Source organism: Dermacentor variabilis, chromosome 4 (assembly GCF_050947875.1).
Source record: "Dermacentor variabilis isolate Ectoservices chromosome 4, ASM5094787v1, whole genome shotgun sequence".
Lineage (NCBI taxonomy): Eukaryota > Metazoa > Arthropoda > Arachnida > Ixodida > Ixodidae > Dermacentor > Dermacentor variabilis.
Genome location: NC_134571.1, coordinates 88,040,821 through 88,068,555, shown reverse-complemented (window position 1 = coordinate 88,068,555; position 27,735 = coordinate 88,040,821). Strand labels below are relative to the sequence as shown.

General features: G+C 44.7%; 1 protein-coding gene across 1 annotated transcript in view; it reads left to right on the top strand.

Moving 5' to 3' along the window:
- The window catches only part of LOC142578267 (cell adhesion molecule Dscam1-like), a 207,898-nt gene that overhangs the window by 113,942 nt on the left and 66,221 nt on the right, over window positions 1-27,735 (top strand). The window contains exon 4 of the mRNA XM_075687668.1: window positions 11,587-11,742. Coding sequence (XP_075543783.1) covers window positions 11,587-11,742 — 156 coding nt within the window. The remainder of the gene's footprint in view (window positions 1-11,586; window positions 11,743-27,735) is intronic.

Sequence of the window (27,735 nt, the reverse complement as noted above, 5' to 3'; positions counted from 1 at the left end):
GTTTGGCGACACCGAAAGCAGTCTAGGGCAGTTCGACTTGCTCCCGCGTGAAAATCGAAGCGCGAAGGAAGTCGCGTGACGCAAAGAAATGATATCCGTACATTTTGGTTGCGTTTTCGTTGTTTTGGACCCTAGGGTTTCATACAATAATTACTAGAGAAAACTGTGGCGCTATGGTGTCAACAGGAGCTGTAGGCGGGGTGGTTCAGCCAGCGTAAGAATGCTGGGTAGTACATGCATTTACTTAAATTTTGTCCATCTGGCTTCAAACGGCTTCCTAAGCTCGTCATTTGCAATGAAGTACTGTGTAATCAACAATTAAATAAACATTATTCAGATTGTCTGACAGCAGGGTACCCACAAAGGAGCTCTAGTGCACAAACTAGGTATTGTAACCATTACGCCACGGACGCATGCGTTGAAAAGAAGCATACAACGCCTTTATGAATCTCTCGCGGGCAAGCCAGAGCGTTCACACGCCTTGCGCATTTCGATTTGGCGTTCTCGACTGGCTAAACCGCAGCAATTAGCCGCGATTCTGTGTGTTTGCAAAGTCTTCTGCACTGAGGAAAGCATTAGTTTCTGTGAAATTTAGGAAAAAGAAGGCCAATAAAGTGTAATAAACAAAGCAACCAGATTGTCTGAATCCACAAGCACGAAGATTAGACAAATACATGTTCTACCAATCGCAGCGCCTGATCGCGGAGCCAGAGTTCACTGTAGTAATTATTGCAGGAAACTCAATGTTTTCGTACACTCTGAAGCAGCAATGGCTGCTGAAAAGCGGAGTTAGCGTGACAATCACCGCAGGAAGGTAAACAATCTGGGGTGCTATAACGTAAAACTATTCCAAACTTTTCTATTCCAATTCTGCTATCAGCCCTCCACGATTGGTCAAAAACTTTTTTCGACCACCCCCGCTTCACCTGTCTAACACGCGACGCCACGAAAACCGCGATACCTCCCTATCTGATATGATGTGTACACACTGATTATGCATGATTTGACAGAAAAAAAAGAAAAACAGTTATTTCTGATTCGACCCCTTTTCGCCATTAGCCCTCGGCTATTGGTAAAAAGTTTTCGGGCTGCACCCATTTCACCTGCCTGTCACGCGACGTCACAAAACCGCAAGAACTCACCGCGTCAAAGTGGTGTGTACGCAATAAAGATGCATTAATATGCCGAACAAAACTGAATTTTGTTCGGAATAGCCGCAGGATGCCCCGTTCCGAAAGGAATAGAAGATGGCTACCGCCGATCGCCAGACCCTGGCTACTCGCACCTGCCGGAGTGTATGGGTGTGTTTGCAAATAATAAAACTTCTTGCGTGACCGTGTAACGTTTTCGAGCACTTTCGGCACGTTTACCCCCTCATTCTGCCAACTCTTCTTTGCTGAGGGTCCGTTTTAGCGTCATTCTTGAGGTTCCGTTGCATGCCGCGGTGATTTTCGACCAGCCACCGCAAGCTAAGTAAGGGAAAGCCGACCAATCGTAGACGCCGGCACCACCCTCTTCATCTGGTTATCGACTTTCAGTGCAGTGGCTAGGCCCCATCGAATCCCTCTCCACTTGAGCGTTCTCCTCACCTCTTGTCGGCCAATTAGATACGACAAGCCGCTCAGTGTAGGCATTGTTATTCGTTTTTCAAGCAAACAAAAATGACCTCCTATGAAGGAGGAGAGCGTTTGATGTCTGTTCAGACAACCCTGCGGGTGACCGCCCGGTGCTTGCGTTGGTGGTTACGCAAATTTGACGTCAGGAGATTGGAACAGAAACATATTGGAATAGTTTTACGTTATAGGGCCCCTGGTCACACGATACAGCTTCGCCCTCGCCCCTGCTCTGCATATCCCTGCTCTGGGAGCGAATATAGAACGTCCCCATAAGGGAGCATGCAGTCGCACTCTCGCTACAGTGACATAGAAATCTTTCTAGTGGCGCGAGCGGCTTCCCAGGAGAGGGCCTTTCAGCGTGGAATGATGCGGCGGCGCTGGCGTCGACTGCTCTTGACAAATGCCGCTGGCCGCAATGCGGCCTGCAGCAGCGCACCATTGAACTGAACGGGGTTTCATACGAGAAACTCGCTAGCGGGTATTTCGGAGGGGAAAAAAAAAGAAAAACGTCCATAGACGCGCAAAGAACGAATAAATGTTGGCGTGTGCCATGTATAAGTACGAAGCTAGGACCAAGAAGGGGGCGCGTTGGTTCAACGAGTTCACAGTAGTTTGGCTATACTGTAGTTCAGCTGTATACATAAGGAAAGCGCATCCTCACGGAGGTGCTCGCTAATGGGAGGTGCCTGAAGTATATTTAAAACAGCTTGGCTGTTTACTTCAGTACTACACGCAAATGGAGTTGTTACAGTAACCGGCACCGGTCTCTGCTTCTCAGCACGCTCGGAGGCGCGTCACGCATGAACGGGTGCACGCATCAGACGTTCCATCATGTTTCCTTACATCCATTCTTTTTGCTCACGATTTCTGTTCTCTGTGCAATATGACTGAATACGTGCACACTGTGCCATTCCTTTATTTCAGCAGTTCCGTGCACGCAACTTGCCTGGCTGCTGCAGCTTTTACCCGCTGCTACGTTGCTGTCACCGCTACCCAGATATGACAACTTGTCGCAGACGGGACATGATAGACTAGTTTTGAATACATAATTACTTTTGCCAATGCACTACGCGCATGCTTTGGGAGCTCAGTCTACGTTAGTTTACGGGTGGCATTGAAGAAATACAACATTTTACTGTACGCATCTTGTTTCCCGTTTCTCCCAGCTTGCATTCGTTAGACGTGTGAACAAAAGCACATGTTATTTGTCCACATTGTTCAAAAACAGTTTCTTATTTGCACAATAATTCACAAACTAACACAGTGCTTTAGAATAGGCACAAGAAAGGCAACATACATTCATGGCGCTGCAGCGATCTATAATCGTTTTCAGTTGCGGCCGTGCACTTTGTTTCTCATCATGAGACTTATTGAGACCCTTGATATATATATATAGTATTAACTGCGAAGTTGATCGGTTTTTTACGTCGTCACGCGAATGCATATATATATATATATATATGCATTCGCGTGACGACGTAAAAACCGATCAACTTCGCAGTTAATACCTTGCAATGTTCACCACAACCAGCAATACCAATGCTGCTTCTGCTGATGACTGCCAACAGATCCATAATGCTGTTTCGATGTAGCTAACTCTTGCTAAAGCAGCCAGTGAAAATGTCTTCAAGTTCACTGATAAACACGGAAAGCTTCAGTGAAGGGTATAGAAGACCAACGAAGTCGCAAGATTTCGTGAAAACGGCAACATTTAAGCACTTTTTATCTGAAGCAGGCAGCGGAAGCTGGTTCATGCATGCACTTCACTTTGTTTTCAGGGCACGCTTCCTTACGACAAAGCCTGCCACACAAAAAGTAAGTCTTGAGTCACTACAGCGAATAATGTGTGGGTGGTCCAGTACAGTCAGAGAGCAGATCAAGTGTACCTTCGGCGCCTTCAAGACCTCCCTCAACGACCAACAAGTCAACTGCTGCTGCTTGTACGAACCAGCTGTCTTGCCTTCGACTGTCAAAAGCGAGCTAACAAATTACTCTTGATCGTTTGATCCAATGACGCTCTTGGCAAGATTGTAATAGCTAAGGCAATTAATGGCAATTAATGCCGCTTTGTGGAGCCGGAGTTTCTAGTGTCAATTAAGCATGCCGGTTGGGCAAAAGCGTCGGAACTGCATAGGGGCAAGCGTTGTGCTCCCCTTGACATTCGAACTTCAACACCATTAATGGCATGCACGTAGCCTCCCGCAATAAAATGCGGTTCAAGGTGCAACTCGCGCACAGCGCAGTTGGTGTGAGGCGGCTTGTCAAGCCGATGAAGGTTACGTTACCAAAGAAGCCGTCGTTCTTCGTCTTTCGGGGCGTATACAACTTTGTTAGACACGCTCATATGCAGTTGTGCAACCTGGTGCGTAAAAATGGTTTAGACGCTGCTTTTTTAGCCATTTCATGAGGAAAAACAAGCACGCAACACGGAAAAAGTCACGCGAGCCACGCGGCAGAACAAACTAAATGGGAAGAGTGGGCGATGACAGCACCGCCGGTATTTTCGCCACAAGCGGGGACAGGAGTTATTCTAGTTCACTATACTCTCGTGTTGGTACGACTCTGCTCCTCTCTGCTCTTTGCCTGCGTTCCGGTTCTGCCTATCGGATGCGAAATAAGCCTACTCATAACACTTAAGGCGTAGGCGGCCGCATGTGTATACGTCCAGTGGCATGGAAGTGTGCAATGTCGATCTAGCTTGAATAAGCTTACCTTCGAGATTCAAATCCTTACGAACTCCTGCTGATCTCGGCCTCTGTTCGTCACCACACAGACCACCATGTGCACCAGTCTGGTTTGTATTTCCCGACAACGTGCTATCAGGTGAAGTGGGAACGCGAAACAAAGCATTGCAATGGTGGGACTCAAATTTAAATCTTTCCTCCATGAAACCTCAAATTACTCTGATTAACATTTCCCTGGCGAAAGTTGTTGTTCTCTTCAAGATAACCGCTTTTCTGCCCATTATTTTTTATGGACCACCTTAGTTTCTTACTAGCGTTCAAGCATAGGTCAAAACGGCGTTTTTGCCAAGTTCAGGCTTTTATTTTGGAGCCTGTGAGTAGCACATAGGCGAAAATAAAATTTTAGAAGATCGAACGTTTAAGCAACAGATCTTTTATAATAATTCTAGGTTTTCTCCCTTGACCATGTTTTGTAAAATATTTCGCAAAAACGCTTTGAATATGCGCATATTTACCTCGGGGTTAAGGAGTAAAAAACATGAAGTTGTGTTGTGAGACTGTTTTGTATTGAAAGAACAATTTACCTCGGGGTTAAGGAGTAAAAAACATGAAGTTGTGTTGTGAGACTGTTTTGTATTGAAAGAACAATGTTCAGAGAATGCGAAACCTAAAATTTTGATATAATGCGATAGATGGTCGATATTTGGCGAAATTGTTTTTTGCACCTGGTTTTCTATCATTTCGTGAATTTTTTTCGTTCGAAATATTATGCGAAAATACTTTGCAAGTAGTGCTTATATACGTGTAATGTTTTTGTAATTCATTTAGAATAAATGGTTTTTCTCAAGCGCCACGGTTAGGACAGTTAGCGTGGAATGACCCGTCTTTGGAGTAAATTTACACCCTTCGAAATTCCGCGGCGGCCGCACTTCGCTGGGGGTGAAATGCAAAACCGCCCTTGTACCGTGCATTGGGTGCACGTCAAAAAACCCCGGATGGTCAAAATTAATCCTGAATCCCTCACTACGGTGTGCCTAATAATCAAATCGTATTTTTGGCACGTGAAAACCTGGCCTTTAATTTAACCGCTTGAAAGTAAGAGTGTTGGAGCTCTGGTATGTTTGTGCATGTCAGTGCATGTTGCAATCACTTCAAAGCCTGAGGGGACGCGAACGGGGAGAGCGCGCTGCCTGAGGAAACGCCAATTTAAGACTGTGACCATGGCGAGCCACCTGTACGTTACCGTATGATAGGCTCTTTCGCTCGATGTCGAGATCCAATGTCTGGAACCGATATATCCTTAAGAACGCCGAGGTAACGCCCGGACTTTGCTGTCAAAGCGTGATGGAGGGTAGCAAAAGTCCCGTTCGGCCTGAAGCGGGCAGGCTGGGTGCCACCATGTCGGACGATGACGTTGTTTAACGTAACGGAAGTCTACAAGAAACCTCGACAAGAATCGTACCTGCGATGAAAAACTCCCGAGCCTCCTTTCACACTTGATATATAAGTCGAACATCCAAAAATATTAGCGGCAGGGGGTGACCAAAGGCCGAATTCACGACGCCTTTCGTTCGGAAGAAGTGTTCTTGCTGGTTCTCTTCTGTGCATATCCCAGCGGCGCCATTCGGTCCTGCATTCCGATGCTGATGCAGTGAAGCTCTTGTTAGGGAATCTTAAAGAACACGCTCGATGACGTAATCTGAACTACTCGTTTAAACAGGCAGCTCTTGCTCACTGGACCGTGAGTGCGGAAGGAGCTCATGTTCGGTTGCTGTCAAAATTACATCAATATTTTACTTTCCACAGTGCAAATGTAGGTCACTGCTAGGTTTATAAATAGCATCTTGCGAATTTTATGACTCGCGATCGCATTTCGCCACCAGCACGTGCCCGTGATTCCCCTTCCCACCTCCGTCCTCGCTAAAAGATAGAATATCCACACTGATTAATTATCAACCAACTCAGGAATCGAAATTAATCAATATGTTTTCCACATACGGCTGCTCGGCAACCCTTGTCCTTTGCCTCTGACAAAAGCACAGTGTCGTTTGCATGCCAGGCAAATGGTGTTCTTTAGCGCATGCATTTTTTAGGCTCACATGGACCCTCTACAGACCTTTTGCTTCACTATCTCTCTTTCGCTCCTTTTTACTCCTGTTTCCTAGCCAACTACGCATGAGCATAGTTAACCTTCGTGCCTTTCGTTCTTTTTATTTGTCTGTTTATTTCTTGCTTTTAGGAAAATGCTCAAGTGCTGGCGTCTGTGCATAAGTAAAGCGCAATAGAACGCTATCGATCGATTTATAAATGAGTTGTTAAGTGAGATCTTTTACGTCTACACTGGTAATAGGTTATACTACGTGTCTTCTGCGCGCTAACTAAAGATTACACGTACGCTGTTGAATAAAAATGGCTTGATAAGCCTCCATATCGCCACATTCGCATTTTTTTCAGGCAGGAGGAGGAGAAGGCGAGGAAAGAAATGTACGGAGGTCTCCCAGACACAAGTAAGGTTTGCTACGCACTCAGGGGGACCGGGAATGGTGATGAAAAGAACGAAAGAAACAAAGAAAGGAAGGAAAAAAGAAGGAAAGCAAGGAGAGGAACAAAGTCACTGGCCGTGCGAAAACGTGAGGCAATACAAAAACAGAGTCACAGACAACAGTTAACAACACACAATAGCAAACCCACAGTATAAGCTTACAATTTATAAATTACAAGAATAAATTACACGGACTCCGCCTGAAATCATTTCAAGAAATGTTTTAATGCGATTAACATTCCTTGGGACGTTCACGCGCTTTTCGGTACGTCTGTATCTATCCGCTTTCCAGCCAGCCTAGGTCACTGAACAACTTGGGAATAGGCAGCTTGGCACACGGTATATGGGAAACGGGCATGAGACCTTGACTATGAGGACATTGTTGACCAATCCTCGAGAATGTGCTTGTGCCACTGGGTAGGTGGCCCGATGGACAAGCAGAACAAGCGGCAAGGCGTGAGGAAGTCAGATACAAAGAAGTGAAAAATGTGTTGATCAAAAGTCGCCTGGTTCAGAGAAAGAAGTGAAAGATACAGAATGCGACCAGAGAATGCATTGAGCGAGGAGCGTTGAGAAACAGAAAAAAGAAGAAAGCATCTGTAACAACAAAAAAAATGCTGTTGTCGGCTGCGCAGACATGCATTTGGCAATACGGTGTGTCTCTATACATTGCTTCAGTGCAAATCACATTGACGTCGACGTTCATCGTGATATAAGAGTTCTGCCGAATTTCTCTTTCTACATCTCTCCACACTAATCTCACTGATTCCTAATTGTGCACTGGCCTTGAAGGTGTCTAAGCCATATCAATGAAAAGCTTCATGTTATGAAGAAAGGATAACCTATTTATGTGAAAGCTGGAAAGTCCCGAAGAATTTAGCTCGCAGATTTTGCAGGGAATTTCTAACAGGCATCAGGGCCAAGGTTTACACTTTTTGTTTTTGAAATCACCACACGAGCCCGAAAAGAGCAGCACTGCGTAGCCTCCGCATCATCAATTTGTTGCTGCATTGAGCGGTTCGAGTATTACCGTTGTGTACCATTATGACACATTGGCAAGTTTGCATTGAAGGATTACAGAGCCTTTACTAACACTGCAACTTTTAAAACCCAAATACCAAATGCGCGCTTTTTGCTTCGCGTAGAGTAAAATTGAAAGAGAAGAAACAAAAAAGGAAAGAGCGTTATTTATTTCTGCTTAGAGTTCGCTGAGCATCCATACAACGCCGAAACAGTCGCTATGTTTTTCTTTTTTTTCTCCTTCTCACTCTTCCTTGAACAGGGGGAACGTTCGCTCGATGTTGCTTCCGTTAAAGGACATCCTGAGTGGTACGGCTGCTTTAGCTTGATGTCTTGCGATCTCGAACAAAGTACGTAGAGAAAGAAGAAAACCGCGCATTTTGTTGCCTGCATTGAAAACAGATCTAAAGACTGCGTCTCATCAGGCAAAGGCGGTTGTCACTGCCGACAGAAAGCAGGCTTCGTTCGCCTCTTCGGAGCCGGCCCGAGTCGACGTCCGTTCGGAGAGATGCGGGCCACAAGAACCCGCAATCTGCGTGAGAGTCTGGCTCGGTGAACGCGCCTTTCTTGAAGGCTGATTGCGGAAAAAGTGCCGTGTGCTCGCCGAAGCAGACGCGGAGGCGTCGTACGAAACAGCAGAGGCACGATGAAGATGGAGGGATCGGTGCCGCTGCGTTGTTTCCCGCTTTCCGCGATGATCGATATGAGCGCTGTATAGCGTTTCTGTGTACTCGAAGAGCTCCACGTCGCTGCTGAATTATCTCGAAATGACTGCGCAGTTCCGCTGGATGGTGTCGCATGTGGCTATTGCGAAGCCGCGTGTAAGGTTCGCATTATGTGCTTCCAAGGCTGTAAATGATTTATTCTCTGTTTCAAAGCAAGCTCTGCGTGTCTCGACTCCGTGTTTCTAAATTATTTGGAGAATATTGTGCACATGGAGCAGAGAATAGACGCGTGGTAAAGTTGTCACCCGAATTCTCCGTCTAACCTTCGGTGACGTACATCGCTGCGGCGACACTGCCATGGATTACGACGACATCATAGCGGATGCCATGGGCCAATTTTTATGTTGGTGCATCGGTTTACGAACTTAAATCTGATTAGTAATTGGCTGCAGCTCTGTGGCCTAGCTTCATTTAAGCGTATCATCACGCAGGTTTCCGGGTAGACGGTCTACGGTTGCTTGTAATTTACGTTAAGCAACACAACCTAAGCCGAAATACTCGCTGATAGAGGTTTTGCATTCCCACTTGCATTCAAGCGACACATCGGAAAAATCCCTTTGTAATTTGTAGTATCTATCTTTGTCACTAACCCTCCCACTCCCTAATGTAATGTCTCAACAAGAGACCTTTGAGGAAATAAATAAATAAATTAATATACTCTGTGTCGTCTTCAAGCCTGCCTTCCAGGAACTTTAGTGAGCTCCTATAGAAGTCCTGATCTTCAAACAGAAGGAAGAAAAGATATAACCGCAATGAATGCAACGCAATTCTTTGACTTTCACATAACGAGTACTCTATGTTTATTATGCTTACCGCTCACAGTGCGTGGCTCGATTTGGCCTGTAAGGTGGACTACCACAACAAGCTGATGTTCAGTGCACCAAATCTACTCTTTGTTGCTAATTTCAAATCTCACTTGATGTCGTTTTAACTATTCATTTCATACAGGACGTATGCTAAGATACGAAATTCGAAGCCGAACAATTTGCAATTCCTCTCTGCTTAGCATAAATCCTAAGACATGCGCTACTTCCGAGATATCGATCCCCACTGCCACTCCTGAATAGATTGTTGCCGTTGAAGTAAATGTTGCCGTAAAGGGCTAGACAGACTCTTTGAGGACACTGTTAGTTAGAATGCCAATGCATTTAGCAGCTTATTTTAGGAACAGATATCTCAAAAGTGGTGCAAGTATTAGAGTGGCTGCTAACTATACGACGCTTCACTGCTAGTTTCTGAATCGGCGCATGTGCCACGAAATTGTATAATTAAAGGATAATTACTTATTGTAGCGAAGCTGTTAAAGGCCTGGGGTGCGTGCAATTTTCATGTGTGCGAGCAAAAACTATCATCATCAGCAATGGCTCGTGCCACTGCTTGCGCGTTCGTCGTCGTCTTCTTACACAGAGGGCTCCGTTGACGCTCATCATGCCAGTGTTCCCATACTGCCCCTGTCTCTGCAAAGGCGATGGCGGCACTGGTTCACTGCCAGTCAGTGCGGTGATTTCGGTCTCAAGTTCTTTGCCTCAATATATCGCGAAATGAGAACAAGAATCTATACAAGTGACGTGTATTGTGTATGATGACTGTATGGAAATAAATGTGTGTGCGTACCTTTCGTCACGATCAATAGCGATCAAGACAAAAAATGTGTTCATGCCCGTGTTCAAAATTCTGTGTCACCTCTTTGCCGTGTGCTGCACACCTTCGCTGCTCGTCCACCATGACAGAGTAGAATGGCTCATGATTTTTTATAGCCACCTGCATATTGCGGTTTTTCGTAGGGTAGCCTAAGGTTCTTACAAAAATTCCACCTGAGTGGGGCGTAGCAAGGCTATCAGGAACATTCGGTTTTTTTTATAACTGTTCCAACAAAAAGGAGAAACGAAATATCAGGTAGCCTGTATCGGGAGGCGCAGCCGCAGTGGAGTACGTGAAGCGTCTTGTGCGTACTGCCGAGTGTGTATGGGCACAAGGGTACAGATAAGACATAGCAAAATGCGCAAGTGACATTTACTGATGCATTACAAGACTTGCATGCTTAAATTGCGATAGGTGTCGGGTGCGAATTAAGGCGGTCGGCGCGAATTGGCATTCCTCTGTCTTGCTGTTCGGGTCTCTACGAGCCATTCCTGGACCTAGGTGTCCAACGCGGAGGTGCCACAGACAAGAAACTGTCAAATTCCTGCAACAAATTGCACATTCGTAAGATTTGTAGATCCTGATTAGCAAAGGTTTGGTTGGATGGATTATGTGAGCTAGCTCAAACACGACCAATCCTACTGGGGTAAACGAAGGCACTGCTGAGCTGTGCCTCTAAGTTGGAAATATATAAGCGATAATAATATTACATGTTTTCATTACATGGGATCTTTAAAATCCACCCCCTATGCTGACTGAACTGAAACCCATTTCGCGTCTAAAAATGAACAAATTCATTTAACATGTCGTTTAGATTTAATATTTTGTTCCATAATTTTTGCAATAATTTTCACAAATTTTTTTCCTAGTCTTCATATTTGTGAATTTGTATTTCTTTTTTTTTTTTGAACGAGCATTCAGGCATCACGGAATTCCAATACAATGCCGGGCTACAACAGTTTTCCCGATATTTGCTTACGCTTTATTAAGAACTGTGGGAACAGCAACTATTTTAGTTCCTTGCGCATTGCCAATAGCTGCTTTTTGTGCGCCAAAGCTGAAGTGGAAACTACAGAAGTGGCAAAACGCAAATGCAAATACAAGTTTGTTCTTGTATGTCTGTAATTAGAGGAAACGGTATTATCGCGTCAGAAAGGTAATTGTGTTCCATAACTTCAGGAACGTCAAAGAACTATTATATTATCAAAACAAGTTGGGCCCACATTAGCCTTCGTTTAAGTTACGATCGGACAAGGAGATGTCACACTCATTTGTAAGCCACAAAAATTACTTTTTTTGTGTGGCTTTGTGTACAAAAAACACCTTTTCTTGCTTTTCTGGAAATACCCATCGTGCAGGCCTTGACAGCCGCTACCTGATGCTTCCCACGGGCGAGCTCATTGTGCGGAACGTGGAGAATGCCGACAGTCAGCGTTCCTATCGGTGCCAAGTGCAGAATGTGCTCACTGGCCAGAGCCACCTCAGCACCACCGCTGGAAGGACAATCATCACCGGTGAGTACGACTGGCAAATCCTCCTGCTGCCTGCAACTGTTTTTGCGCAATGCCTTTTAGATGTAACCGCCACGGTGTTACAGTGGTTATAGCTTTGTGCTACTGAACGCGTGGTAAGGCCATGATATCAACACGCCAGTACACTGCACTTCAGTTGCATATTAGAAAATCTCGGTTGGACAAAATTATTAGGGATTCGTCCTCTACGGCGTTCCTCATAGTCACTGTGTTGTCTTGGGATGCTTAGGGACATAACACTTTTTGTCAAACTAATTCTTCCACTTCTACATTTTACCATGACAAAGAGAACGAAAAGAAAAAGTAAACTCTTTCACGCAAAATACTTAATCGCAGCAGAAAGTTTACTATTATATATGGGCGGTAATAACGTTCTTTGTACAAGAAGTGACACAACAGGTCAGTCTGAGTTATTCTCGGAGGCCTGGCAAAGTAGGCTAGTAAGACCAACGACCCTAGATGCAAGCAATCCGGAAAAAAAGAAGACAAGGAAAGCATTGAAAAAAATGCTGAATCACCTGCCACAATCAATGCGCGTGATTTTCTGTGGTCTCCAGACTCCGCCCACTAAAAACGCCGTGCATGTCTCCGCAATACTGGAGCTGCTTATCGCTGCTCTTTACCTAATTTAATGACCTTTCTGCGCACCCGTGCTGCTCACGCCGAAGAAGCCAAAACACAAGCTTCTGCGTTGCGTGTTTTTGTGAAGTTTTAGTTAGACTCGGGACTCCGGCCACGATCTGTATGGCACGTGACACATATGGATGACTTTTCGGACTTTGTCGATAAATATGAGAATAATGAACTTGCATTCATTGTTCACATTCTTCTTCTATGTCATAGTCAACTCCCACATCCAGTCTTTACGTCCTCGTTGCCCCCTCCCCTTGCTTAGAGTAGCAGGCTAGAGCAGGCTAGCTCAGGTCGATCTCTCTGCGTTCCTTCAAATAAGTTCTCTCCCTCTCCCTATCTCAGACGTCATAATCCACTCTCAACAGAATTTCGCAGGATTCCGCATTAGTGTGCAAAACTTATGAGACAAAGCTAAGCATAACATGTTGCGAATTTTCTCAGCAGACAACTGAGAAAGGGGAGGGAAAATGCGAGTCATTAGGTCTACGAGGTGTGCCAACAGGATACCAAGAGAATCAGATCCTCCATGACTGCTGTTAATTTACTTTGCTGCGTTAGACGTAAATATGTGCGCTTGTTTGTTCTTATTCCTGACTGAACCCTTCTCTCAACATATCACACAACAAGACTGCAGACTTCAGAGATTCGTTCGGCCCTAAACTCGCTTACTGCGACGGCAGCATTCGCTCCTTGTCAAGAGCAGCATCCTAATTGCTTGTTTGATTGAGTTGACTGCTCATTTCTCAAACACGTGCGTCCACCAACTACGCCTAACTGGAAGGGACTCAAGGGGTAAGGGTGGTTTTTTAGTAGTAAAGGTCTGCTTCTGTAAAAAGGTATTATGTAAAGTAACAATGAAAAAAGAAAGTGCGATTCCACTCTGCGAAGGAGGATGACCTGTGAAGGTGTTTAGCACACGACGCAGAGGTGACATAGAATTTTGAACAAAGTACGAATTCGTTGTCTTGATGGGTGGTCATCCTGATGAAAGGGGCGCGCACACATTTATTGTCTTGATCGGTGGGTCATTATTTTTTCGGTCGTGATGGTGGTGACGATGGCCGCTCAGGTACACACTGATCGGCTCGGGTACCATGTTTTGCACGTTATTAGCGAGAGTTAAATCTATGCACGGCCAATGGCTCAATCTCAATGAAGTGCGCTGCTCGGCAGCTGCTAGTTTTATTATTGTGCTCCAGCGTGGACGCCTACCGCTGCCCCGAGGAGCCGGCGGAAGGGAGACACACGACACATTTTCACAGGACGGCCCACCGGCGCAAAGCACGGACGCGCGACGTACCCGCCATTCCGGGAAAGCGGAAAGAAACTAAGCACGCACGAGCTTGAAACGACGACAAAGAGAGTGCGCAAATTTTTTTGCTGGCGCACATGAAAATTTCACGGAATAGTAGCCATAAAAAGCTTCGCTCCAAAAATGAGCATTTGTTATAATATTTGAAAGGTAACCAGATGTTGTGCTAACACAGAAAGAGTAGTATAGAATACATAACTTCAGACCTTTTTGTGATGTATATGACTTCTTTGTGTATGACAGTAATGCACTTTGTGAAAATAAAATTGCATACATTTACAAACTTTAGCGTTCTAAGACTCCCCTTGTCTAAGTAGGCTATATTTATTTTGTTAAAATAGGTAGATTTAAAAGACCGTTTCACCACAATTGTATGTCCATAAATTTTTTCCTAATCTTTCTTTTCGTGTTCGCGGTGGCTGAACAGTTGCAACTGAAACATATTTAATTCGAACAAACTTAGCAGATATTGTTTATTGTTGTTTATTTTAGGTGAAACAGCCACATTTTTTGTTTGCATTGTGCAGTATATAGAACAACGTTCCAGCACCTACATGCTTGACAGGACTGTAGCCTGGTTTTTTGGTGACCTTTCAATTAGCAGTCTCCTAATACAATTTTTTCTGTGAAGTTTTGTGTAAATAAATATTTACGCCGCAGTTGAGGAGACATTGGCTGTGTTAGAGGCTTCATAGTTTCAATGCACGATGACTCGTTTTGACGCCCTCCCCCGTCGTCGTCGTCCAGGCCCATTATACATAAAGATGAGCCCACAGTGACACTTCCACCGGCTGACACACGGTGCTACCTCACATTCCTCCAGCGACGTTCAGTAGCATACTTTTCTTTTCAGTTCTATCCCCTGGCCGCTAACACATCCTCGGTCATTGCCTCGTCCACCTGCCTTACCCTCCCCTCCCTTTAGAAGAACCGTACCTGTATATACTGTGCCGAGGAGAGCATATGTTGCCTTGAAAAAGACGAGTCCACTTGTCGCAACGTTGGCTCCTGCTTTCACCTTGGTCTCGTTTTGCTCATCGTCTTAAATTTCCGTCTCTCGCATTCGCTGTGTTTTCCTAAAATCCAAAAAAGCCATTCTACTCTTCGATTCCTCACATTCGAAACTAATTAAAAGTAGAATCGCAAAATCATGTTTCAGGCGGGCTCTTTTGAAGTCCTGCCCGCACAGGATAACGGAAAGCTCTGGTCCTCAAGCAGCAGGCTAGTTTCCCGCGCCTGTTCCTTCAAGGTGTCGCAGAAACGCTACTTAATCAGCTGCGCAAAGAGCTGGCTATAGTTGTTGTAGGTAAGCCGCGGAAGATGCGCTTGGGGGGTGCGAGGTTGTACAATATGTGCATAAGGTTTCGCACAACTGAAGGAAAGCCGCAGGCAAGCATGGAGTGGATCTTGTGTTTTCTGTGCCATGTAAGTAGGCACAACTGTGCAAACGCGTCACGCGAAGTCAAGTAAGGAAACAGTGTACGACGAAACATGAGTATCAGTATGTCCCATGAGGTGCTTCTGCCGTGTGCATAATTCCTTTAAGCTGCGGTCGTGTTTAATTGGGGCAGACTGGCCAGTTCCTGAACGACAGGCTGCGACGGCACTTTAAGCCTTCTGAATTCTATAGAGAGTGGGATCTTGCTTTACACTGCAAAAGATTATGTCGCTATCCGCGGTTGAATACGGAAGCTGTAGGCCGTGGAAAAACAAAATTATAAGGTGAGCTTTTCTAAGAGGTGTTGATAGGAAGTTCTTGATCTTATTTGTGCGTTAGCATGGCTTCGGTGGAACTTTCAAACAATGCGCGATTCATGAGTAGCCACCGCTAAGCTGGCTAATTTATTTCTATATTGTTTTTTATGCGTTTTAGGCAATTGCGCGCAGTTGAGATCATACATATGCTTCCCAATTTTAACGTTTCGTGAAGAAATTGGTCACGCGTTATTTGCAATTTCTGCTGTACCGCCTTATTTTTGCGCCTGCTCTTTTTTGTTGCTGGTGTTGGGGTGCCTTCGGCGCGGGCGCGCGTTGTCTTACTGCAGCGAAACTTTTCAATAAACGTTGACATTTGCCAGTAGCGCTTGTCCCAACTGTCTCGCCTTACTTTCTCCCGTCTATCGCGCGTCACCGCAATCAAATAAGTATCCCCAATTGGCCAAAAATCCCACTCTTTTGAAGTTCATGTACGTCTCTTTGTGCCGCTACACCTTGGTTTCGTGAACATGACAACGCACAAACACTCGCAAACTCATCGCTATATACTCAAAATCAACATCTATGCGCCGCACATACTGTAATTCACGTCCAGTGCAATATTTCTCCTTAGGGCCTCCAAAATACATCCAGAAGTCTCACTGCTCTCACAGTCTGTGTGCCGCGCAAAGCCTTGCCCGAACTGCCCAATGTCGTTGTTATGCAATAGCTCTTTGGTTAGCGTGCTTCTCTCCGAAACGCAGATTGCTCGACTTGCATTGGCACAAATCCCAGTGAAGTCGGTTGAGAACGAGTTTCATTTTTCGTCACGATGTGGCAACGACGATGCCGTCTGATGTCGTCAAGAAATCCTTGTTGTGTGTCGTCGGTAATGAGAACAGTCGTCGTCAGTGTGACTGGATGGACGGATGAATGGGACGGACGCACAAGGCCAATGTCATTTCGAGCGATTAGCTGCTTTGGCAGTAATAGTACAGCCCCAATGAATTCCTGGCCACAGAAAAGCCCGAAAAGCAAATGAGAACCAGGTGAACCGTGCCATATATTTATATGGGCGTTAGCCAATAGTTGCCGAGAGACCGCAGTTTTACCATAATTGAGGATCTTCACATGTATCGCAGATTGACATTCGCCTTAAATTTCGTGCATATTCGACACTTTCACTCAAGTTTGACACAAGAAGATGTTTGTTAGCTCTAATTCACTGTTTGCTACTTGGTAGCATGTTCACAAAAAAAAAATTCTATACTAAATATGTCTCTCGTACTCCGCCAGGCGCTCGTGTGTATGCTGATGAGGATGTCCAACATCATCTACTACATCGTAGATGACTGATTTCTGAAAGAAGCCTGTTAAGGCGTGATCTAATAATGTGAAAAGGATGGCGCCAAAGTCTCCAAGATACCTTAGGCCCATGGTCAGCACCAACATTTTAAAGCAGGCAGGTAATAATCTTTCAAAGATTTAATGAAGTGAAAAACGTTGCCGGTAAATCAAAATTACAGTAAGGGCCAGATTTGTTAGTTGAGGTTATGTGTTTTATGTGACCTGACTTTGTGTGAAAAGACTATGCCTAAGGGGTAACTAAAGTCTACAGGTATTTTTTGAGGGTCAAATTAGCACGCAAAGCATTCTGAAACGAGGTGCGCATACAACAACATACTTATTCTATAGGCATAAGCTATCCAGGAGTTCTGTGTCAGATGCGCACCAGTTGTTTAGCTGAACACTGTTTTCTACAGTGCAGGTAGAAGGAGAACAATTATAATGTTTTCCACACATTACTGCTTATCCCGTTTCGGCGAGCCCAACATCCGTGGCCAATTATCCGGCTTAGCACGCACATCCAGAACGCTTCTCCCAATTACTAGTTAAATGATAAACCGAGTCTTGGCCGCATTGTGCTGTCTGTATAGATTGTTGAAAACTTGACTTGCAGGGCTTATTCTTACAGTCTCTATACGCGCTCACACTCTGTGACATAATATGAATCACGCTAAAGTCTCTCACGCTAAATCCCACAAGTCGTTGCCAAGATCCCAAAGTCGATCTTCGCAGTGTGGCTTAGTAGAACTTTTTGACTCGAACGCACTGCATTCCCTCTCCCATTCCTGCCGTAACTGGGTTTAGGGATGAGCACACCGACAATCGCGCGCACACAAAAAAAAGTGGTTCTCCGCCCTCCAGGCGAAGACTATAGCATTATTCCAATTCATTTCGTCTGACTACCGCTGCACGTACCTAATCTCCCAACGAGGTTCGCCGCTTCCATTCTTGTTGAATCGGCTTTGCCGGTTGGGCCCACTTCCTCGCTCTCTTGCTCTTTCTTGCTCGTGCGGTTCGACTACGCTCTGCGCCAGCGCACCGTCGTCGCCTCTAATCCTGCATTCATCCCGGTTCCACGAATGCCGGCACTCGCTTCCGCTCGCTGCGCGCGTGCCCGCATCGCCGAGGGCTCTTACGAAAATCGCTTTACGCGTTCGGGTACGCCCGCTAGCGCCCGGAGGGAGCGGAGCAGCTGGCTGCCTCCTCTACGTGATCTCCGCGCATCGCAAACGAGGAAAAAAAAAAAAAGAACGCTGTGCGTCAGGCGCTCGAAACAGTGCAGGAGACCGAAATTTCAGCTCGACGGTGAGGACCACGCTGTACAGTCAGTGAGCGTAAATAAGGAAACTAACAAACAGCAGAAAGTGAATACGGCTGAACGTGATAGTATGGCAAGTAGCTGCGAAACGTGAAGTGGAACTGACATGTGTGTCTCATGTGGTAACAACGCAAGCTTAAGAATGTCCTCTTCCAGAAAGCGAGCACAACAAAACAGCTCGGTTGTTGACAGCGTTGTAGTTGACAAATACATAAATCAGTCTCTGTTCAGTGCCGTCGTATATGGAAAACAGAAAATGGCGTTAAGTGCATTCTTTGAGGTACACCTATATGCTTACCACACATGGTCACACTCCGTTTCAAATGTAAGAAGCTCGCTGATCAAAATGTACTGGTCTGTTTTCTCTCAGGCACATCGCCTTTTGATGATGTGTATCTGTTTGCTTTTGTTTCAGAGAACTGCATCATTTTTTTTTCATTGTCCCGTGGAGGAATTGTTTTGTACTTGTGCGGACGACTGTGGGTGTTTACTTAACTAAACTCTGAGGTTTTACGCGCCAGAACTGTGATGGGATTATGAGCCATGCCGTATCGGGGGACTCTGGATTGATTTTGACCACCTGGAGTTCTTTAAAGTGCATCCAATGTACGGTACCTGAACATTTTTGCATTTAGGTGCCGTGTAAATGTGACCACTGCTGCAGAGAACGCTATGCATGCTTCATGCACGTATGCTTTGTTTTTCTATTTGTAATAAATACTGCCGAAGAAAAAAATTGTGCTGATCCCATGCACTGTGCGAATGAATGTTAGGCGAATCATTTTGCATGCAGGTACCTGCCTAACTGGAATTTTGTAGGGTTCCGCAATGTGATACCAGATGGTCAAAAGTGGTTGTGTGAATTCAGTAGTAGTGGGTGTGGGGTCAGGAGAGTATGTGCCTGGGACGACAGCAACACGACGACGAACACGCTGAAGATGAGCGTGGGGCCGCAACAGCATGATTTCTACGCCGGCTGTTCGACGGGAGCTTAAGACATGGCAACTGCTCATTTCCACATAGGTACGTAGTTTGTACGAGACCCGCCGCGGTTGCTCAGCCGCTACGGTGTTGGGCTGCTGAGCACGAGGTCGCAGGATCGAAAAGCAGCCACGGCGGCCGCATACCGATGGGGCGGATTGCCAAAACACCCATGTACTTTACTTAGATTTAGGTCCACGTTAAAGAACCCCAGATGTTCGAAATTTCCGGAGTCCTCCACTACGGCGTGCCTCATAATCAGAAAGTGGTTTTGGCACGTAACACCCCATAATTAAATCTTTAAGTTTGTACGAGCTTTAGCGAGAACGATGGCGACGTCGTCAGCGACTACGTGTTACGCAATAGTGCGTAGCTACGCCTACGCGGTGTCTCGTAAAACGACTATGTCATTTACGCTCCGGCGAAGGTATGTTACAGCATTATTAACTTGGCCGACCATGAAGTCGCAACAACGTCGCACAACTTATTCGTAGCGCGCCACGAAGAAAGTACTGAGGAAAGTCTGCCGGTCCCGGAGATGGTGCAGTCTAACAAGGCACGTCAGCTAGCGAGCTGTCAAGTAGAAAGAAGACGAGGAGGTGGCACGGCGTGCGCGCGCCGAGCGTTTCAAAGCGCTGTCTGGCTTTGTAACCAAAGAAGTATGCGTGCGATTGTGGCCTAATGGTTAGAACAAGGGGCTGTTGTGTTCAACAGCCTATGTTTGATCTCAACGCTGGTCCCACATTATTCACTTTTATTAAAACGAAACAAGACACGAACCACCCGCCTACCGCAAAGTACCAAGAATATAGCATCTTCGCACTAAAAAGCGTTTCGTGGTGAAGTGGCGTACGTCCTTGTTCTAGGAAGTTCCTCCAGTCAACACTCCACTTCGGCTTGAGAAAGTGGTTGGCAGCGCCGCTCTTTGACAGCAGTGATCGCTGCGCTTCATTGAGACTCCACGGCAACATTAGAGAAGCATTGTGCTCTTTTCAGTGGACAGGTGGGCGGTGCTCTGTTAAACTTGATGCAGAGGAGAGAGTATGCTTAGTCGAGGGTCCTTTAAAAACACGGGCTTTAATCATGCAGCTGCAAACGAAAACCACGTGTGCAGGATGCCTTGCCTGGAGAGTTTTCTTTCTGTATTTATTTTGGGCGATTGAAAACTTGCCTCATGTGAGTTCGCGCGGCGTCTTCTCAGTGTAAAATGAATTTGTGAGATGACGTGGCACACTGCGAACCAGGCTCACCTATAGGCTGAGCGCCAACAGCATGTGCTCGCACGAGCACGTGTGGCTAGTGAAATGCAGCGAAAAAAAAACAGAAAGCAAAATGATATAAAACAACCTATTGCAGCCACATTGCACATTTATTTCTTTTTTAAATATTTTTTATATCATTACTATGCCTAAATACAAAGCTGTTTCATATAACCTTTCGCAAGAAAACAATGCAATTTTTTTTCTGTTTTAACGTATCTAGTGCGAAAAGTCTCGTTTTCCTCTGCAGCTTTGCGCGCGATATGTGAACGGAATATATAGGTCCGAGCCTACAGGAGTAAATACTTTCTGGGATAAGAGTCAACTTGTTTGAACTTATAGAAGATAACAAACTCCTGGTTGCATGCTCACATTATCATGAAGTGAAACTTACGATCCGGACACCTAGTCTGGCTTAGAACTTCAAAACAACTCTATATTTTATATGGTCTTAGTTAAATACAGACGGCCTATCAAGTAGAAAGATCAAATACTGCTGCAAACAAATAAATTGCGATAGAGGGACACGCCGTCCACGAAATTCGCCATTCTTGTTACATGACCGCTGTATTCTACAGGGCCTTTCACGTAACTTGAACCAAGGATTTAAAAAAAAGGCAGTTAACCGCAGCTGTAGGAAACCAACGGCATATGGTTTGCCGTCACGTGGTGCTCTGTAGAGTATGTTTTTATATTCCGCTTAACTAGTTCATAAACTAACATCAATTATGCAAAAATTTTAATATACACTTTAAGGCCAAGTGCCTTTAGTCGCGTTGCAGACGGGGTTCGGAAACGACCGATCGGTTTTTTGTGGCAACCTACATGTTGCGTGACTATATTTTCGGCGTTTATATGCTCTTATATGTATACTTATACTTATGGTCGAGGTGCTGACGTCACCTCGACCATATAAGTTGAAAAAGATGATGTAACACGATTTGGGTACAATGAGCTGTCTAGCAGTGATGAAGGTGTGATTTCGACCTACTAGAAGTATCCTTTAATCCCAGGATCACAAAGAAATTAGTTTTATAAAACCGTGGTAGATACTGCGTTCAGACTCCTTTAAATAATGGGAAAAGTATTGCAGTGATGAATGCAGCATTTAACCTCATGAATCAGTGCATATCATTATTTTGCTGTGAAGATCAAAAATATTGGAGTTACCGCTTGATCTGAGCAGCTAGATTTTCAAACCATCATCGGTCAGCGTCGATTCATTTTTGTCATTTGCTCCGCTGGAACAAGTGCTAATCAACTCCATCTCGGCATGCAACACGCAAAGGACTCTGAATGAAGCCCGCTCTGGCATGCCGCCAAATACGCGCACAACGAAAAATAATTCAGGAAAAAAAATGCCCTCCACGCTGTCTTCAATACTGCAGGTTATCGGGGGAGGGGGCGAAAATTTACGCACAAAGGCACTGGAGACTTAGCACCTGAGCTGCTTGTGTTAAAGAAGTTTACCTTACAAGATACCTCTCACCACTCTCAAAACCAACCCTGGCCACAGACCTCCAACGCCGAAAATTCTCTTCCTTCGCACACAAGCATAGAGTGAATGAGAACCCGAGCCATCTAACCAGGCAAGGAAACCTTTCAAGCTCCTAGCCTTTGTTCCAAGTGCCCGGGGGCTGTATAACACAATGCATGCTCGGAGTGCACAAATGACTCTGAAACTGGGATCCTGTGCATTATGCAAGAAGGGAGAGGATTCAAGGGAACGTCGTCAGTCTGGTGGCCCTTAGCGTCTGAAATACAAATTGTCCATGCATAAAGCCTTGCGCCTGCGCCTGAGTCTAGGGCCGGTATAGATCATTGTTCGTATTTGAGGAAGCCGCACGCTCCAGACGCTGCTCACAGCATGCAGTGCACTGTTTTGAGCTCCTTCCGCTTCGTGCAAGGCTCCTCTCATTGTGCGCATTGCCTCTGGCAAAAAGGACTGGAGCAATTTTCTATGAACGGCTGCTGGCACGCCAAAAGCAGCTTTTAATGTGTACCGTCCTTTGGCGAGTACCTCAGCAATTTTGCTAGCGAAATGGTGCCTGTAACGCAAAAAGCGTGAATCCTTTGCCATAGCAATACATAGGCTCCATAGGAAATACATGGGGTTGCGGGGAGCGGATTTAAATTTGGGAGTGGGTCAACCTGAATTCGGGGGTAAAATGGAGTTGGGCTAATGTAAATGTTGGGGCTGGCCAACTTGAAATTTGGGGTGGGCCAACCTAAATTAGGAGGTCGGCCAACCTGAAATTCGTAGTGGGCCTGAATGTATTATGCGGTGGGCCACCTTGAATATGGGAGTGGGTCAACCTAAATTTGGGGGTGGTGCAGGTGTGGGCCAAACTGAATTTGGAGGGATGCAGGGGTGGACCAACCTAAATTCGGGGTGATATGGGGGCAGACCAACGCAAATTTTCGGAGTAGGCCAACTTAAAATTTGGGGGGGGGGCAACATTAATTCGGAGTGGGTCAACCTAAATTTCGGGGTGGGCCAACATGAATTTCAGAGTGGGTCAACCTAATTTGGTGGTAACATGGGGGTTGGCCATTTTAATTTGGGGTTGATATGGAGGTGGACCAACATGAAATTTCGGATGATTCAACATAAATTTGGAGCTGGGCCAACCAGAAACCTTGGGTGGGTCAACGTAAATTTGGTTGCGGCCAACTTAAAACTTGAAATAGGCCAACCTAAATTTGGGAGTGGGCCAAGCGAAATTTGGGAAGCAAAAGTTAAGTATCAGCCGAGCAAAACAATGCTACGCTTAGGAGACAATTCTCCGAATTTCTGTAACTTTTTTGATGTTGGTGGAATGTTTCGAAGCGTGGCTTAAGTTGTTCAATCTTCAAGCGAATAGTTAGAGCCTCAGGAAACAAGAGTCTGCGAAGCAGAATGTATTTCAAAAGTTTGCGCTGCTCAATGACTTTATTTTTGGCATAATATTCCACACTGTCAGATTCAGCATTAGGTATTCATTTCTATGGATTCTGCAGTGCTATTCAGAAGTCAGAAATGATTTCAGCTGCAACTCTCCACACTCAGATCGTGAGGTTCTGTTCTCTCCGAAGTTCAGTACAACCGGGGTTCGTTTATGGAAATTTACATGTGAAATTACCGTTGAGAGTACCCCTGAAATGCCTCTTTTGCGTCCTCGAATTCTAGCCTGTCAATATTTCTGACCACTTTTTTTATGCGTGATAAAGATTTACTAATGTGATGGACGACAAAAGTCATTATTCGAGAATCAGAGAAAAACTGGGGCTGAGTGGGTATATCATGGTTATACACGATTTAGTGAACAGGGCAGCCACAAAATAATGGCTCACTCTACCCAACACGGTCACCGGACCATATACCTTGTTGAAGAAGCTGAAAGTGCTTGGAGTTAAGTAACGTTTTTATCTTCAATGACCTCATTAACTTAATAGCTTTTGTGCGACTAGAACTTCTTAAGAGAGAAATTCTAATCACTCCAAGTTGTTCGTTTAACAATCACTAAATAATTTTGACGTCATTTTCATGTTCGCCAAGGCATAAAAGCGGTGACACAATTTGAAACTACCACATAGCTTATGTGCTGGCTAATTTCAAAGAGTAAAACGTGCACTAATCGTCAGGAGTATCAGCAGTTTTGTACTGCAAGAATAATGCTTTAAGATGAAAGAAAACATTATCATTGACTTTTTTATACTAACTGCAAGGCGCCACCTTCATATAAAATTGAGCCACCATACATCGTTTTATACCGCATCAAGCCTCGTGGGAAGCACGTAAGTTACTACCGACTCTCAGTCATGGAAGGATAAAAGGGGAAAAGCTTATGCGGGTCCCGCGCACTGTGGGAATCGATGTAAGCGAAGCTTTCTGTGTAGTTTGTTGTTTGCAATACTGCCAGTCTCAGTGAGACCAAAGCAGAGGGACACGATTTTACAGAAAGAAACAAACAGGTCATGTTACATGGTACATTAAAAGAAAAAAAGAAAAAAGGAAAAGGCTTCCTTAACTACTGCAGATATCACCAATGATGCAATACTTTTGGTTGGTATCACAATATGGCTATAACAATATAACAATGTAGTTGGCATAACAATATAACAATGTTGTATTACTAGAATTTATATAAAAATAGCGAATGAATGACCCTTGTAAGGTTAGAGAACTTATACAGCTAACAGATAACCGCGCAGAAGCGGCCAGTTTGGAGGTTGAAAGGCAGAAATTCCCCGCACAGAACTAAGTATTACAGTTTAAGATATGTGGGTGTGTTAAGTGACGTCTTCTCTGTTTGATGTCTCTAGTAGGTTGATGAACGATGAAAGCGACGGAGAGGGAACTATGTCTGCGTGGAGGAGATTAAATTCTCTGATCGTACGTGGGAAAAGTGAAAACTTGAACGTGTCAATGCGAACACTGTACTGGTTTAGTGTAAATGGGTGATTTTTTCGCGATAGACGTGATGTAGACAAAGTAACGTACTTAGTTCGGTCTGTCTTATAACTGTCGTGCATTACTTGGTAGGTAAATTTTGAGCGGGTGTGTCTGGCCCTAACAGATAGTGTTTCAAGACCTGCGTCAGCTAAGAGGTTTGGAGGGCAGTCACAGGGCCTGTATTTGTTAAAAATGAACCTCACAGCTTTTCTTTGCACCTTTTCTAGTTTTTATATGTTAGTTGATGTGTGTGGAAACCAGATGATGTTAGCGTTTTCTAAGACAGGGCGAACAAAAGTTGTATAGGCTAATAGTCTGGTGTGTTTCGGTGCAAGGCGTAAACATCGTCTAAGAAAGAGAAGCTTGCGCAATGCGACTGAGGTAATATTAGCAGTATGTAAGATCCATGAAAGGCCAGAAGAGAATGTCAAACCTAGGTTTTCGTGGTTATTTATTTTATTCAGGCAAGTGCCGCCGAGGGCGTAAGAAAATTCTGAAGGCTTCTTTTTTGTTGTAAAGGATATGCATACAGATTTAGGGGTGTTAATTGACATTTTCCATTCTTTACACCAATTGGGCACCAAATCGAGTGCTCTGTATAAAAATAAGTGGTCTGCGTAACTGACAATTTCTTTGCAAATAATACAATCATCCGCGAAGAGCTTGATGTCACATTCAATCTGAGCAGCAATGTCGTTAATAAAGATCGAAAATAGCAATGGGCCCAAAACTGACCCTTAAGGGAACACCGGAGGTGACAGCTACAGACATGGTAGGGGTGTTATCTACAATAACATATTGTGTTCGATGTAATAAGAAGTCTTTTATCCATGCAGTAATCTGACCACCTCCATTTGCAGCCTCCAGTTTTGCAACTAATTTTATATGGCTTACGCAATCAAATACTTTACTGAAGTCGAGGAGGATCATGTCTGTCTGGCTTCGGTTGTTTAGGTTGAGCGCAAGGTCATGCACCACTTCGGTTAGTTGTGTGACCGTTGAGAGGCCACTTCTAAAGCCGTGTTGTTGAGGTATTAATATATGTTCTTGCTCGAGAAATATAGTGATGTGTTTGAAGATAATATGTTCCAATATTTTACAAGATGTGCTGATAAGTGAGATTGGCCTGTAGTTAGAAGGTTTGTTACTGTCGCCGGATTTAGGTATCGGAATCACCTTCGCTTTTTTCCAGTCATCTGGTAGTCGTGCGGACGCGAGTGATTTGCGGTATATAATGGCAAGGTATTGGCTACACCATTTTGCATACGTTTTTGAAAATTCATTCGGATATCATCTGGCCCGTTAACTGTCTTGATGTCCATATTAAGCAATAGATTAAGAACTCCGGCACTGGTAATGCTTAATGAATCGATAGTTTTAGGTGGGCAGGGTAGGGAGGGAAGTAAGCCATTATCTGAAGTGAAAACCGAAAAGAAAAAGTTGTCGAATGTGTTCGCTCGAGCCGTTTTCTCTTCTAGAGACCGTTCGGGTGACGCACCTAAACACGGGCGAAAGTATTTCCAAAACCTGTGGGGATTGTTGGTAATGAAATCGGGGAATGTTGTGCTGAAATAGGGATGTTTTGCATTTTTTAAACTTTCCTTTGAAGTCAGCGAGAGCGGAGGTCAGTTTGTCTTTCCAAGATTGATTCGGCCATTTTCTTTTAATAGTATGTCTAAGTCTTTTTACTTTACGCTTTGCTTGAAGGACCTCACGCGATATCCAGGGGTTTTTCTTTTGTGGTTTGCAACGTTTCATCAGGATGAAGTTTGTTGTGCAGTGTAGCACGATTGACTTAAATTGATGCCACAAAGTGTTGACGTCACAACACGTTGCTGAAGCTGCTTGCAGAAAAGCATCAAACTCGTGTGCCAGGTGATTGAGAATACAGTCATGAGCTGCTCTACAAAAATCAAGTACAGCACGCTCCAGGTTTAGCTTCTTTATGTTGCCTTCAAGCGAGAGCTTACATTTATGTATGTCGTGGTCCGATATACCACCGACTATCGCCATCTCAATTTCGTGAAGTGGGAAATGGTTACTTATGAGTATGAGATCAAGTATGCTATTCGTAGAGCCTTGTGAGCGAGTTGGCTTGTCGACTACCTGGTTGAGGTTGAAGTTTAGCATTAGATCCGTAAGTGCTGCGGATGTGGCTTAAGTGTAGTGCATGGTACTCCAGTTCAGATCTGGTAAATTGAAGTCCCCCATGACGATCATTCTACTGGTACGAACGTGGAATTGCATATACTCCTGCAAGGCAAGCACGCCTTCGGATCCACTAGTATGGCTTCGATAGACGCAATCAGTAAATATACCGGTATCATTGTACAATATTTTACAAAATACAGCCTCCGCGTTGGAGACTTCGAGGAGTGGAATGAATAGAATATCATTCTTAAGAAGCAGGGCCACGCCACCACCACGAGACAGCCTATCTTTACGAATAACAGAGTAACCTGGTGGAGATATCTCGTGATTGAAGATATCTGGGGATAGCCAGGTTTCAATGATGGCCACTATATCCGGATGGTGTTCAAGTAACAGTACTTCCAGGAGTTCTACCTTGTTGACTATGCTTCTCGCATTTATATTAAGCGCTGTTAGGGTCTCAAGTTTCTTTATTATGGTCTTACATTTGTTTGACTTCGGTTTGGTAGACAATTTCTTTCTATGTTTTTTGTAGTCACACCCATTCATTTTTTTCGTTATCGCAAACAAATACGCGATCATTTATGTAGAGCTTATCATATGATAAAGAGACTTTTTCGTGTTTTTCCCGATTGGGTTTTGCACTATCCCAGAGTTTCTTCCTAGTCTCCCGCATTTTGTGGCTGAAATACTCTCCGATAGAGAAGTTGGAGCCTTTGAGCTTGTGGTCTTTTCGCAATATTTGAGTCTTATGTCTATTTTCGAGAAGCCTGAATATGATTGGTCTGGTTTTATTTCTTGAATATCTACCTAAACGGTGGATGCGCTCAATACTAACGTGTTT